The sequence below is a fragment of the Myxocyprinus asiaticus genome, chromosome 21 (genome assembly GCF_019703515.2).
Source record: "Myxocyprinus asiaticus isolate MX2 ecotype Aquarium Trade chromosome 21, UBuf_Myxa_2, whole genome shotgun sequence".
NCBI classification, from domain to species: domain Eukaryota; kingdom Metazoa; phylum Chordata; class Actinopteri; order Cypriniformes; family Catostomidae; genus Myxocyprinus; species Myxocyprinus asiaticus.
This window is the reverse complement of record NC_059364.1, coordinates 46,375,995-46,390,696: the sequence shown is the minus strand read 5'-3', so window position 1 is coordinate 46,390,696 and position 14,702 is coordinate 46,375,995. Positions and strand designations below refer to the sequence as shown.

Below are 14,702 nucleotides of genomic sequence, written 5' to 3'. Positions count from 1 at the left end.
GACCGAGCACACAGAACACGTGCTCGCTCTGCTGTGCTTGCTCATGGAAAAAGGTTCTAAGACGTGGCTGTAACCATAGCAACAAAATGACACACTGCTAGGCATTTCATGATGGGAGTGAGGTGTTAGGGGGTGCTACTGTGCCATTTTAGGCACTGCTACAACACAATATTTGTCAGACTAGATAATAAAGTTATGCATACATGCATTTTCAAAGCCCGCATCTGTAACTACTGTTTCCAGAAGGAGGGAAACAAGTTACAACAAACTGATTGTGGGATATCGTGCTCTCGCCTCTGTTAACACCTAAAAGTAAATTGATACAAAACAATTCCCGGGTAATTCTGCCCACCTGGCAGGTATATAAATACCGTCGCCTTTGTCATTCCCGTCGTTTAAATAGGCTCTTGACTGTAGCAATGGCGAAGTGGGGCTGTGATGTGTTGTACCTCATTTTTCTCCTTCTGGAAACAGTAGTCATATGCATAATTTACATTCCCATTCAGTCGGTTCAATCAGTACAACACCCTGACTATGGGACCTATATTCATGCCCCATGAAGCCAGAAAAAAAAAAGGAACAAAAGAAAAAAACACCAAACGGGATAAGAAAAGTTTGGTTGATTTACCGAGATTAATAATTCCCCCAATACAAGTCAAGAAGTATAAGCACTTAGATCCAACCTGAAAGGACAGATTGAGGCACCAAGACTGCAGTGACGTTCAAATGATAATGATGTACAAAAGTGTGTGGTGAAACCCAACTGGCTGCTGCACAAATGTCCTCCACCGAAACCCCTTTACACAGTGCCCATGAAGTAGCCACGCCATTAAGTGCACACACACTCCCTAGGGCAGTGTTTCCCAACCACTGTGCCATGAAAGATTGTCAGGTGTGCCGTGGAAAATTATAAGATTCCACAAAATAAATCAGGGCTCCAGACTGCGACTAATTTTGCGACCATTTTTCCTAACAGTGCGATTAAATATTGCAAGAGGTCGCACAGGTGCAACTACAAAGTTGGCTGACTCTCTGATTGTGCATTATCGTTTTTTGTTCCAGATGAGAAATATCAAACGGCAAATGTTCCAAACGCGAAAGGAAACAGCTTTAACCGGATCAGTCAGCGCTGCTCAATGTATACAGTACAGATCAGCGCGGATGTGCACGTGGACCAGTCTCGAGCGCTCAGCCACGTAGATCATCATAAACAGCGCTGCGAGAAGCACGGGCTGGGTCACGAATTCAGCATTGATTATTGTTTTTTCATTACCCAATTAGTGCTCTTGCCACCTCATTATACAGCATGCCTACGTGACTTGCTTTTTTTTTTTGCATAGCCGAATTTCAAACTTTACGAGTAAATGCTACTAAGACGGACAGAAAACATGGACAAGTTCTTGAAAAGGAAAACTATTTCCGATGGTTATGCGGGACAGTGGGATAAAGGTGTGCCGTGGGACTTTTTATTTGTAAAAAGTGTGCCGTGGCAGAAAAAAAGGTTGGGAAACACAAGTCCACTGGTGCTGTATGCCATGAAAATAGCTACAATCCAGTGAGATTGTTTAGACAACGCTCTACTATGAGCCAGGCTGGCAAATCAAACAAACTGTTGATCTCACAAACGAAACGGCTCAGTCCTGGACATAAAACCACGCACAGCACACAAAGCATGCGATCACCGTTGCTCATCAGAGGCGAAGGAAGGGGTTAAAATGGCCGTCAACTGAAAATACAGGGATCTGTAGGAGTCTGAAATGTACCTCACCATGACCCTACGCAGCATTATATCTTTCAGTGACTCTTTTCTTCTTGCCCTCAAAAAGGCTTGAAAGGCCTCAAACACATAACCAGAAAGGCCAGATGGGAAATTAGGGCACTTACGTTACAATGTCCTTCTGGCAAAGTCAAAAGCATTAACCAGAGGTGCCACAACCATGCTGTCCATAGCGCTACCCAACGACATCACCAAACATCTCACTGTATGGAGAATGTGATCGGCTGTAGCCTGGATTTCACTGAATATGTCCACATAGTTCTCAGACATTTTATTGAGAAGCTCACATAAACGCAATGCCCGATAGGTCTGCAACAAGGTCACAGAGCTCAGTGATCGAGCCGTGTGTACCTGGCAGGGGCTAGGTGCGCAGTAAGAGTAAACTTCGTAAGTGGCGAGACAAACCCTGTTTCTGCTGCACCGTAAAAATCCATATATTTACTGAATCCCAGGACCGGTGGTGAAGGGGGACATGGGCTTGTTCCAGCTTGAAGTAAGCTCCACAACGATGTCAGGAAATAAAGGGGAGCGGGTCTTCCCCACGGTGGGAACCGGGGAGAGTTAAGACGCCCCAAACGTTGTCTTTTTTTTTTTTTTTTTGGAGGGGGAGCAGGCCACTCCACGAACAGGGTGTCTGATGCTCTGGTACAGAAACAGAAAAGGGTCCTCCATGCTGGCTCTAGCATGTGCCAGACCAGTGGCATTCTCCTTATATGCAGCACGGTGTTGATTCGAGTTAAACTCCAGGCCATCATCGGAATACCCCTCTCCCATGCCAATCGACAGCGCATCATCCTCGCATTCCTTAAGCTGGGGAAGATGTTGTTCTGTATCTGTGTGGGGAAGTGATTTACAACCCCACCAACTTTCTGTTTTACAGAAAAAACCTCCACAAACAGTGCCTATAGGAAGGAGGTTGACCTTACAACCAAGGACAGTTAAACTCGCAGGGAAGCTTTGTGCAGTACAGAAAGCATAAGCAATTTGGTGAGCTCTGGGTATGCACATGCTGGGTTTAGCCACAACCACTATGCTAACCACTACGAGTGTGAGGTGAAGAACGACAGGAATGAAACATGCGACGGTAATTATATACCTGCCGGGTGGTTTATAAATATTTTGTTATCTAATAGAATGACATTCATACATGTGTCCAAAGTGTCCAAATACTTTTTGGGACCACTGTATGACTGGACAAAGTTTTTCGATGCTGTCTGCTTCAGGCTCAGTATTTATGGTGTGTTGGTGATAGCTCCCTGCAGCTGCTCAAAAACACTTGCTGTGGGAGAATAAGTGGACGTGTCTGGTACAAGCAGACCCATTTACACATGATGATATGTTTTTATGAGCTGTTTATAGCCAACCAGGGGCAAGATAACAAAGTTAGACACACCAAGTAAAACAAAGGAGAGGGAGAAACCCAATCTACACAGAAATACAGCATAGTATGCAACACTGCTTGATAGTTTAATTTAATAACATTTTTTATAAAATCAGCATAGTTCATTTCAGTGCTGGGAAAGCTAACATATTAGTTCCTCTCAGTCTTGGAGAACTAAGCTTTGAAACTGTAGCCAGAGACTATTTAGCAGAGATGGGCAACTTCTATTAAAATTAATGGGAGAAATTGGAACACCCAATGGTCAACATATGTAGAAAGGAAGCCCCGCCTTACAGGTAAAAGAGCCAATCCCCTTTTAAATACACAAATCACCTGTCAATCAACTCGGGAATGCGCATGTGCATTAGCTATTCAAGCTGGGAAAATTACACCTTTCAGCGTAATCTGAGATAAAATTTAAAAAAAGTGCAATTTATGATACCAGTGTTGTCAGATTTTACTGCTGGTTTGAAATATGTTCTTTGGTCATAATCTTGACCAAAGGTTTTGGAGATTTTGGTCTTTCCCCATTCAAGTAGATAGGAGCTGCACTTTCATGACTGGAAATAGCTTCCCTAGAGCGTTCCAAAGATGGCCGCCAGTGGACTGACTTGCTGGATAGACTTTGCTGTAGCCCCCCAAACTACAAGCTACTCCACATTTAAAGATGCACTTTACATTTTTGCTAATTGCTAAACTTGTAAGCCAAGAGAAATTAATAGTGTTGTTGAAAAATAAAATTTTAATTATGTAAACTCACATGAGAAGAAGACTGAAGTCATATCAGTCTTTGAGAACATGTAGCTTTTATTTGGTTCTGGTTGGACATTTATGAGCGCCGCAATCTTGAGATCACATGACCAGATGAATATTACTTGCATTAAATCAATAATTCATTGTAATTGCATCCTTTATCTCATGAAATGATAAATAATTGTGGCCGACTGCGAATGGTGCATTTCAACTATGGTATCGGTGTCTTTTGCTCTTGCGTTATGCTAAATCTACGGCACTAAAATATTACTGAATGCACCTTTAAAGTAATGAAACTACAGTCAAACTACATTTTTAATAAAGCAGTTAGTTACACTATAAACTACTATCAAAACTAACTACATTGAAGCTATTTAAAGTGGCAATATCATTAGAAATACATTATTTTCATTATTAGAATTGTATTTATTTGGAAAAAAAGAATGAGGATATCAATTAGGGTGATGATGGGTGTGCTGATTTGTCATGAGAATAATCACAATGCAAAAAATCTTATTGATCCTAAAAATAATCTTCATTTTCGTCTTGCAAAATTTACTGCAATTATTTCTTTTGATTTTGGGGGTGAAATTACCCGGACATTTTCTTTCATGGTTCAGTGAGATTCCCCTGTAAAGATGCCTTAAATTAAATCTGAACAACCATGCCCCAAACTGATGTAATAGTGACCAAATTGCCGCATTGACCTCATTAAAAGAACATGATCGTGTAGCTGTCTATACTAACCGATGCAATTTGACAGAGACTTTAATTATACAGTTGCCAGATTCACCTCAGGATAGCAATTTTCGATTTGCTGTCAGTCAAACATCAATAAAGCTCGTCTTACCTCAGCAATTCTCAAGATGTTGTGGCCATTGATCTCAAATGTAGAGGAGTAGGTGGCACAAAGCAGAACCTATGACACAAAGACATTGGCTTCATGCAAAACAATAATCAGCTCTATTAACACTTGTTTTAGAAACATCATATCTCGGCCCACTTTGGCATATTGCGGCCCGGTTTCGCGGCCGGCCCACCAGGACATTTTGGCAGCGAACTTGTTAAAGCATTCCATTCCTTTCTAAATAAAACTACATTTTATGTTAGTGTTGGGTTCAGCAGGTTGTGTGGATGACACACATGAGGAAATATGTACAAATAGGCAAGACAGGGACGGAGATTCATTTGTGCTGAAGCACTCTTTTCACACGAAAAACAGTTCCTTTATTTCTCAAATGGCATCAAATCACATAGAAATTGCAAAAACTGAACTAAATGCAGATCTGCAATAATATTAACTTAGATCTACAATAATATAAAATATTAACTAGAGCTGTCAGAATTAACGCGTTAATGCATGCAATTAATTTAAAACGTTTAACGCGTACATTTTTCTTAATCACGATTAACGCATTTATCATTAATACAGCATAAACACTGGTGTGAAAGGCCAGTAAGCCTACACGCTTGGCATACACGGCTGTCCCATATACATTCTTTGGGTGGAACTGTATAAACACACTTAAATGGACCATTACGCTCTCACCTATGATAGTGCCGAGGAGGTTGTTATCTCATTAAATAAAATAATCTCTGACAGCACTCCTAACTTGTCAGTAATAAAATGATGGAGAAAGGAGCTTAGCGCTATTTGATGTACAAAACAAGCCCAGATGGGACTTGTGACTAATTTTTAGCCAATGTGAGGTGCATGGTGAGTTAAAAGTTGCGCTCGACGCTAGTGTTGCCGCCCTGACGCGAATCGTGAATGCAGCTTCATGACTGCTGAAGGAAAGCGGATAGCCACAGCCTACCGGCAGAATAATAGTGTGGATGATGAGAGTTTACGATTTAATGCCCATTGCAATGACTATGCAAACTGTGTGGAGACTTCTTTCAATTAGTCAAACTCCCACTTAGACTTCGGAAAACGTTTGATGTGACTTGAATTGGTGATATCTTAGTGCATTTCTATCTTTATAATGTGGAAGACTTTGTTTGGAAAATGTTAATAAAGCATTATATTGCTACATATTGTTTTGTTTTCTTCCCAAGAAGGAAATAAATACATTTTGACAGGTAGTATATATAGTGTCAAATTTCAGCACTTATGATTAATCGACAAAAAAAAAACTACATTAAAACTACAAAAATTATGTGATTAATCGCGATTAGAAATTTTAATCGACTGACAGCACCAATATTAACTTTCCCCACATTTTGTGGACAAACCTCATGGGTATTTATTTTTTTTCGTTGGATTGCTGCCCTCCGACGGAACTCTTGGAATGAATACGTTGCCAGAAAACGCTAAACGGTTTTAAAACGTAGTTGTGTTTAATAAGTTATAGTCTAAAGTCTCTACATGCTAGACATGTTTAATTAATTGCACCTAATATTTATATATTAAATCGCACATGTTTGACTTCATGCAAAGACGTAAGTTTGTTTGTGCTCGTTGGGACAGTGTGAACTGGCCTTAAAGGCCAATTCACACTACCCCAACCAACTCCAACAAACTCTAACAAACACCAACATTCTTTCAAAGTTGGCTGTTGGATTTAGAATGTTGAGAAGCATAACTGTCATTGTCAGGCTGCCCCTACAAACACCAACAGGGTGAACACACGTGTTTGTTGGGGCAGTGGGAATTATTCTTAAGGGGCTCAATAGTCCAAGGATGCAAATGTACCAGTAATGCTGCAAATCCATGTCAAATACACTACACCTGCAGACACTGAATTGATCAGGCCTGCTAGAAGCAACACATTATTTTTGACACCGATGAATCTAACACAAGCACAGACACAAAATCCAATAATATAACAACTAAAAGTGATCTACGCACACCTAAGTCATCTTGCCATATTATACACTCATCATATCTCATGCACTCATGACACAGACCTTCATGACCTCCACCTGCAGGTCTTCATGTAGGGTGGGCGTCACCCTGATGGCTTCCAGGATCTGACTCAAAAGCTGCTTCTCTGGAACCTCCGTTTCCAAAGCAACAAAGCAATCCTCACAAAGGATCTTCTGTCAATGCCACAGGACAACAGAAAAACATTCAGAACAAGAACAACAAGGAAGATACCATCTCAAAGTGGTCAATAGCCTGAGAATAGAATTAACTAGTCCATGTTTTCATTTGCTCAGGTTCTAAGACCGTTAACAAATCACAAATGTCATGAACTGAATTTATATTTACAGTATTATTCATTTATAAACTAGATTTTTTTCATTTTCTGGGGAAAATCTGAGTGTTACTTGCCTGCGAAAAACTTGCAGCCACAATATTAGAGTGAGGGTGGTTGCCAGGGCATTGCTATGCAGTTGCTAGGTCATTGCTCAGTGGTTGATAAGGTTTTCTAAGTGGTTGTGCTAGCATGCTGCTAGGGCATTACTATGTGATTGCAGAGGTGTTCTGGGTGGTTGCTAGGGTGTTGCTGGGATGTTTTGAGTAGTTGTTAGTTCATTTCCATGTGGTTTCTAGGGCATTGCTATGTTATCTGTATCTGTGTCAGTGAAATGTGCAATTTTAAATAAGTGTAAAGTTATAAGCACACCTGCATTCCAGTGAGGGCAGTCTGGGCCAATTTAGTGTTTTTAGACTCCAGTGCCAGTTGCAGAGGAAACAGACACTTCTGTCTGGAAAAAAAAATAAAATAAAATAAAAAAAAAAAAAAAAAAACTGTAAACGGTTACACAAATGCACCCGAAAGCATACAATATACAACTTATGAATACTTTGGAACTTTTAATTGCAGCAATTCTAATGTGACTGACTATCTCCGTATAATGAACCACTTATGTTTCAAAGAATTTGCTAAATGATTTAAAGGGGTCATGACATGCTTTTTTAAAATATTTTAACATGTTCCTTGAGGTTCACTTATAATCCCCAAGCTACAAGCTACTTTTTTAAAAATATTTTAACATGTTCCTTGAGGTTCACTTATAATATTAGTGAATATTATTAGTCATATATTTGTAAAACATGAGAATTTTCCATGCTCATTCTGAATCTCTGTCAAAAATGCTCGGTTTTTGTGCTGCTTCTCCTGTAAGACTTGACAGTAAATGGCCACTCTTATGATGCTGCTCTTGACTGACTGCTCTCTATTTGCCATCTCAATGCTCACCGCTGCTGGGCGGGCTATGGAAGTGATAAGGTAAATAAGCTGTTGATGTGTTCTTGTGGAGGCAGTCAGATGCAAATGTCTACCACGCTGTGACATCACAATGCGGAGGAAGTAGAGAACGAGTCATTTTGCAGCTTGGCAGTGAGGAGAAAGTTTTGAGTTCTGAAACTTACAATGTGTTTTTATAAGACAATGACCTCTTAGGCCCTGTTTCCACCTGGTATTAAGATGCGATCACATGTGGACGGGTGAGACACATGGCTGTTTACACCCATTTGGATTTGGAGAGAAGGGTCTCAGTTTCAGGACGACATACATCAATCACTATGTCTGTGTGTTACTGCATGATATTAAAGCACAAAGTCAGAAAAGTTAAATCAAGAAAAAAAAATGTTTTAAACGGCAAAGTTTAAACACTTGTTTTAGCACACCAGTTGACTGACAGGGTGAGGGTAATCCGGTGCTTCACTGCTGCCGGGACACATACAGGATGGATTAGCATTTACACCTCAAATGTGATGTGGTCACATGTGTTTTTGACAACATTCATATGTGGTTTCTGTGATCCGATCACAAAACGTTTTAGACTCCGTTTAGACCTGTATTTAGAACTGACCACATGTAATCGGATCACCCGAAATGCATCTTTATACCAGGTTGAAACGGGGCCTTATTTGTCAAAAGATCATGGAAAATTGTATTCCTTATGCCATGACACCGATAAAGTATATGTAGCTACTACACCAACCCATTTCAAAGGTCTAGCCATGAAATGCTAAAGGTGCTGTAAGTGACATTTTTTTTAATGGAAAGTATGTAAAAAATGGCCTTACACCCTGAAAGATATTAATGAAATAAATGTTGTGAGTTATCTCACCGGTCTCTGTGACCACACTAGACTCTGTAAACAGCAAACAAAAATGTGTCCGCGGGCCACGGTCTCTGACACTTTCTGCCTGTCAATAATTTTGAGTGTTCTCATAGTATTGTATTTGCAGCGAATTATTGAGACTTAATGCCATTTTTATGCCATGTTGATAATAACAGTTGTCAGTTGAGGGTGCTATTTTGCTGCTGTTGTTTTTGACAACCGCTTCTGCTCGTTGTCGGCCTCAATAAAGCTCATTTGGTATCTTTAGAATCCAGAGTTTTGGAAAAAAAGGGGGCGTTGCTAATTCAACGGCTCAGTATCAGTCCTGGAATTAGAATGGCTAAAATTGCTTAAAGCACCTTCAAATACTGTACTTTGTGCATTGTCACAGAGTGTGTGCCAACTGAAGGTTTATAAATAAGAAATGCTTTTGCAACTGTAAAACTTAATGAATGTGCTTGTTTCACATTATGTCTCTAAGGATCACGAAGATAATGTGAGAAAGTATGCCAGTGAAATACAAATATGGACATATTGTAAATGTAATTAAAACACCTGCCTGAGTTTAGATGGTGTGATTTTAACCGATCCATTTTGAGCCCCAAGGGTTTCTGCACAACAGCAAAGAAGAAAAAAAAATAGCCACATTAGAAAACAGACATACAATGAACAGATTCAAAGTACAAACAAATTAAAGGTGCAATCAGTAATTTTTTTCCTTATTAAAAAGCTTTTTTTGGGGCCTGCAAGCAAAGACGCTACCACCCCTGGAGTCATGAGTTTGAATCCAGGGCGTGCTGAGTGACTCCAGCCAGGCTTCCAAAGCAACCAATTGGCCCGATTGCTAGGGTGGGTAGAGTCACGTGGGTTACCTTCCTCAAGGTCGCTATTAGTTGGGTTCTCACTCTCGGTAGGGTGCGTGGCGAGTTGTGCGTGGATGCCACAGTAAATAGTGTGAACCTCCACACATGCTACGTCTCCGCGGTAACGTGCTCAGCAAGCCGCGTGATAAGATGCGCAGCCTGACTGTCTCAGAAGCGGAGGTAACTGAGATTTGTCCTCCGCCACCCAGATCGAGGTGAGTCACTGCGCCACCAAGAGGAATCAGAGTGCACTGGGAAGTGGGCATGCCAAATTGGCGAGAAAAAGGGGATAAAATCCACACACACACACACACACACACACACAGGTTTTTATCCAAAAGAAATTAATTGTTATTTTGAAACATATACATATACATATATATATAAAATCATGAGCACTCACATGAAATGAAGAATCCAGTCATATCAGTAACCTTATAAAAGCTGTATTATTTTACATGGAGAGGGTCCACACATGGGGGCTGCCATGATACTATCACATGACCAGTTGAATACTACTCGCTTAATCTCAGTAACAGTCCTGTTATTTGACACTTTCACTCATTTATTAAAATAATCATGGCTGACTGTGAATACTAAATTTCTACAATGGCATCTGAAACTGAAAACTATTGAATTTGAATGATGCTGTATCCATGCCAATAGGTGTCACTGCAAGTCCTAGATGACACAAGCAAAGTTACTGAGTGCACCTTTCACATCCATAAAACAATGTTCACAACTTTGAGCAACTCATGCCTACATTCTTCATAGAAATCCATATATTCCTTATGATTCACAGTTTTTGAAACAAACCCATTTCAATAGAGTGAGGACTGCTAAATACTTTCATCTGAACAGCATTGATCCTGTGAAACAGTACAGCAGTTACACAGGACATCAGTTTTGAACCCCTCATCTGTTTAGACAGCAGAACAGCCAACATAAATCTCAATAAAACAAGCCTAGTAAATCTGTAACTATAAATACATTATATTTTCAAAATACCTATAGGTATACACTGGCGGCCAAAGGTTTGGAATAATGTACAGATTTTGATCTTATGGAAAGAAATTGGTACTTTTATTCACCAAAGTGCCATTCACCTGAACACAATATATAGTCAGGACATTAATAACATGAAAAATTACTATTACAATTTGAAAAAGAAAATTTCAGAACTTCTTAAACTACTTCAAAGCTTTCTCATCAAAAAATCCTCTACGTGCAGCAATGACAGCTTTGCAGATCCTTGGCATTCTAGCTGTGAGTTTGTCCAGATACTCAGGTGACATTTCACCCCACGCTTCCTGTAGCACTTGCCATAGATGTGGCTGTCTTGTTGGGCACTTCTTACGCACCTTACAGTCTAGCTGATCCCACAAAAGCTCAATGGGGTTAAGATCCTCTTCTTCCTGAGACAGCTGAGGAAGTTTGGAAACCGCCACATCCTCACATGGTTCTACACCTGCACTGTAGAGAGCATCCTGACTGGCTGCATCACTGCCTGGTACGGAAATAGCACCGCCCACAGCCACAAAGCCCTGCAAAGGGTGGTGTGAACTGCCAGACACATCATCGGAGGTGAGCTTCCCTCCCTCCAGGACATATATACCAGGCGGTGTGTGAAAAAAGCTCGGAGGATCATCAGAGACTCCAGCCACCCGAGCCATGGGCTATTCTCACTGCTACCATCAGGCAGGCGGTATCGCAGCATCAGGACCCGCACCAGCCGACTCCATGACAGCTTCTTCACCCAAGCAATCAGACATTTAAACTCTTGATCTCTCATGATCAAAATACATCAGCACTGCACTTTATTAATCTCACACTGGACAGTCATAAATTATATTCGCTTAACAACACACTGGCAACCGACAGCCTGAATGTCAATACAGTACAATACAACCTACTGTACATTTTATATATACTACATATATTTTTTTTTATTGAATAATGTGTATCTATATTGTGTGTATTGTATACTGTACAGTGTATGTTATTATTTGTATATTGTGTTGTGTGTAATTATGTGTATAATAGACTTTAAATTGTGTTGTGTAAATCTGATGTTTATTGTAAATTGGTATATGTCTCATCACTGTCACGACTATTATGTTGCTCGGAACTGCACCCAAGAATTTCACCCACTGTTGCACTTGTGTATATGGTTGTATGACAATAAAAGTGATTTGATTTGATTTTGATCCATAACCCTCTTTTCCAATTATCTGTTGTCCAATGTCTGTGTTTCTTTGCCCATTCTAACCTTTTTTTGTTTTTTGTTTCAAAAGTGGCTTTTTCTTTGCAATTCTTCCCATAAGGCCTGCACCACTGAGTCTTCTCTTTACTGTTGTACATGAAACTGGTGTTGAGTGGGTAGAATTCAATGAAGCTGTCAGCTGAGGACATGTGAGGTGTCTATTTCTCAAACTAGAGACTCTGATGTACTTATCCTGTTGTTTAGTTGTAAATCTGGCCTTCCACATCTCCTTCTGTCCTTGTTAGAGCCAGTTGTCCTTTGTCTTTGAAGACTGTAGTATACAACATTGTATGAAATATTCAGGTTGTTTTTTTTTTTGGCAATTTCAAGCATTGTATAGCCTTCATTCCACAAAACAATGATTGACTGATGAGTTTCTAGAGAAAGCTGTTTCTTTTTTTTTTTTTTTTTTTTGCCATTTTTTACCTAATATTGACCTTGAGACATGCCAGTCTATTGCATACTTTGGAAACTCAAAAACAAACACAAAGACAAGAATGTTAAGCTTCATTTAAAGGTGCTATATATAAGATTGACAACAAACGTTTGAAATGGGTACTGCAGTCCAAATTCAAAATATTGGAGAGGTGTCTGCCCCACCCCAGACTCGAAGCTCATGCGGGTTGCCAGAATGTTGACACGCAAATTAGCCAACTCAGCATCCATTTTAAAGGATTTCTGGCCTTTAAGCTGTCTCCATCTTCCAAAGGCATCTCCAATATTTTTCCTTGTTTTACTACGCCTCTGGTCATGGTGGTGTTTAGATGGATGGCTTTTTAGGTCAGGTGGAATCTGTTATCTCTGATCCAGTTCGTTTGCTGGCTTCCATGGTTGCAGCACGCAGTGTTTGCCTGCAAACTTGTTCAAATCTGGCAACCCGGCCGGGTCGAAATACTATTGGTGAGTGGGCAGTGGGTGGGATCACACAGTCCAAAACATACACAGAAATTCCAGCCCAGAATGGAAACTTGAAAGTAGAATATACTGGCTGTAGCATTGTTATTGTAGAAGCCAGTATTTCAACTTAGCATGTTTCCTAATTCTCTAATGACATATTATGGTCATTTTATGATTTTCAAATATTACATTTAGCACATTTAATGAACCAAATAGCTTTCACCTGTGTTTGATATAATGGCAAGTGATTTTCTAATACTAAATGATCAATTAAGCATGATTACTCAAGGATAAGGTGTTGGGCTGATGGCTGCTGGAAATGGGGCCTGTCTAGATTTGATCAAAATGACTTTTTTTCAAATAATGAAGGTGTTGTTTTTTTACATCAGTAATGTCCTGACTATACTTTGTGATCAGCTGAATGCCACTTTGGTGAATTAAAGTACCAATTTCCTTCCGAAACCGCAAAATCTGTACATTATTCCAAACTTTTGGCTGCTAGCGTACATACACATACATATTCTGTATTATTTATAATATGCCTTTATCATCCTGAAAGTAAACAGCTTAGGTATAGAAAAACTACCAACCCTTTATTATTAGCAAAAAATTCAAGAATGCATCCATGCCCAGATGGTAATATCATATTACTGAATGATTACCATATTCATGGTATCAAACCTACTGTATTTACTCGACACGCCAATGTACCTCAACAGTTCTACAACAGTGCATATCCAAAAAAATAAAATAAAATAAAAAATAAAAACATACTTTTTGGTAGTTTTTTTGTTAGTGAAGCGTTTATTTTGAAAATACAGAGACCAAACCATTTACTAAAGTACAGCTCAAATAAATGTTACACTAAACATACTCTACTGCATGCAAGCATTACGTGTTCTAATTTCATTCTTAATGTTGTTCTGCTATTTAATGTAGCATACAATGTTAATTGCACTAAATAAACATCCGTGAGAGGCGGGCATACATGTGATCTGACTGTATAGAGCTGTTGTTCTTTGAAGACATTATGAATATTTGGCTTAATATACTGGACTCATGTCAATGTCCCTGTATACGCATTTCGTTCATTCCTAATAGATGGACAGGTGCATCTTACCGCAGGCGACACTGCACGCGTCCCGAATTTCTTTGTTTTTGTTGCCCGATGCCTCCTTCTGAATCTTTCGTAAAATCTCCTCCATTGCGTTGAAGATAACTTAAAAAATGTAATAAATGGTGGTTTCAGGCCTCGTGCCTCAGGCTCAGCATCTCTACATTAAAGATGATTCACTTAAACACAAGTGATAGACTACGTCACACTGCGCGTCAGTTGTTATTAGATGCGTGGAGGACACTGTTTAGTATCATTGCATAAAGAAATACTCTTCCAGCGAAATAAAGTTAACATTCAGGGTCTAGTGGGTTTACATGAAATTCTAGTGATTTGTAAGGTGGGTGCGCACCCCCTGAGCCAGCTACTTCCCGTCCGCGAAATCATTTACGAACCCTAACATGGCGAAGGATTTGTACTTAATAATCATAAGCCACGCCTTTCGCAGTTGCAAGGTAACGATACAACGTCAGCATTAGGTAATGAATATTTACGAGTTCCGTCTGTTCTATTGGAGGGTTACCGAGCAACAGTTACGAGAGCTAATTAAAATTCTTGTGGTAGGCTTTCGCCATAGTAGGATAAAGATGATATTTCCGTCATTTTGGGAAGGAAGCTGTGGATTTGGAAAAATA

The 14,702-nt window shown here is 39.8% G+C and overlaps 1 protein-coding gene across 5 annotated transcripts in view; it reads right to left on the bottom strand.

Moving 5' to 3' along the window:
• Nucleotides 1-14,647, bottom strand: part of LOC127411718 (brefeldin A-inhibited guanine nucleotide-exchange protein 3-like) — a 154,935-nt gene extending 140,288 nt beyond the window's left edge. For 2 of the 5 annotated variants that reach the window (XR_007892330.1, XM_051647414.1), the window contains exons 1-5: nucleotides 14,074-14,647; nucleotides 9,486-9,541; nucleotides 7,484-7,561; nucleotides 6,822-6,953; nucleotides 4,762-4,830 (exon numbers count right to left, since the gene is read on the bottom strand). Coding sequence is in view for 4 of the 5 variants with exons in the window: in XM_051647414.1 (XP_051503374.1) it covers nucleotides 4,762-4,830; nucleotides 6,822-6,953; nucleotides 7,484-7,561; nucleotides 9,486-9,541; nucleotides 14,074-14,158 (420 nt within the window). In the remaining variant the exon portion in view is untranslated. Of the gene's footprint in view, nucleotides 1-4,761; nucleotides 4,831-6,821; nucleotides 6,954-7,483; nucleotides 7,562-9,485; nucleotides 9,542-9,802; nucleotides 13,365-14,073 lie in introns of those variants that run through there. The other 3 variants (XM_051647415.1, XM_051647416.1, XM_051647417.1) reach the window with 3 other exon arrangements.
• Between the last annotated feature and the right edge of the window lie 55 nt (nucleotides 14,648-14,702).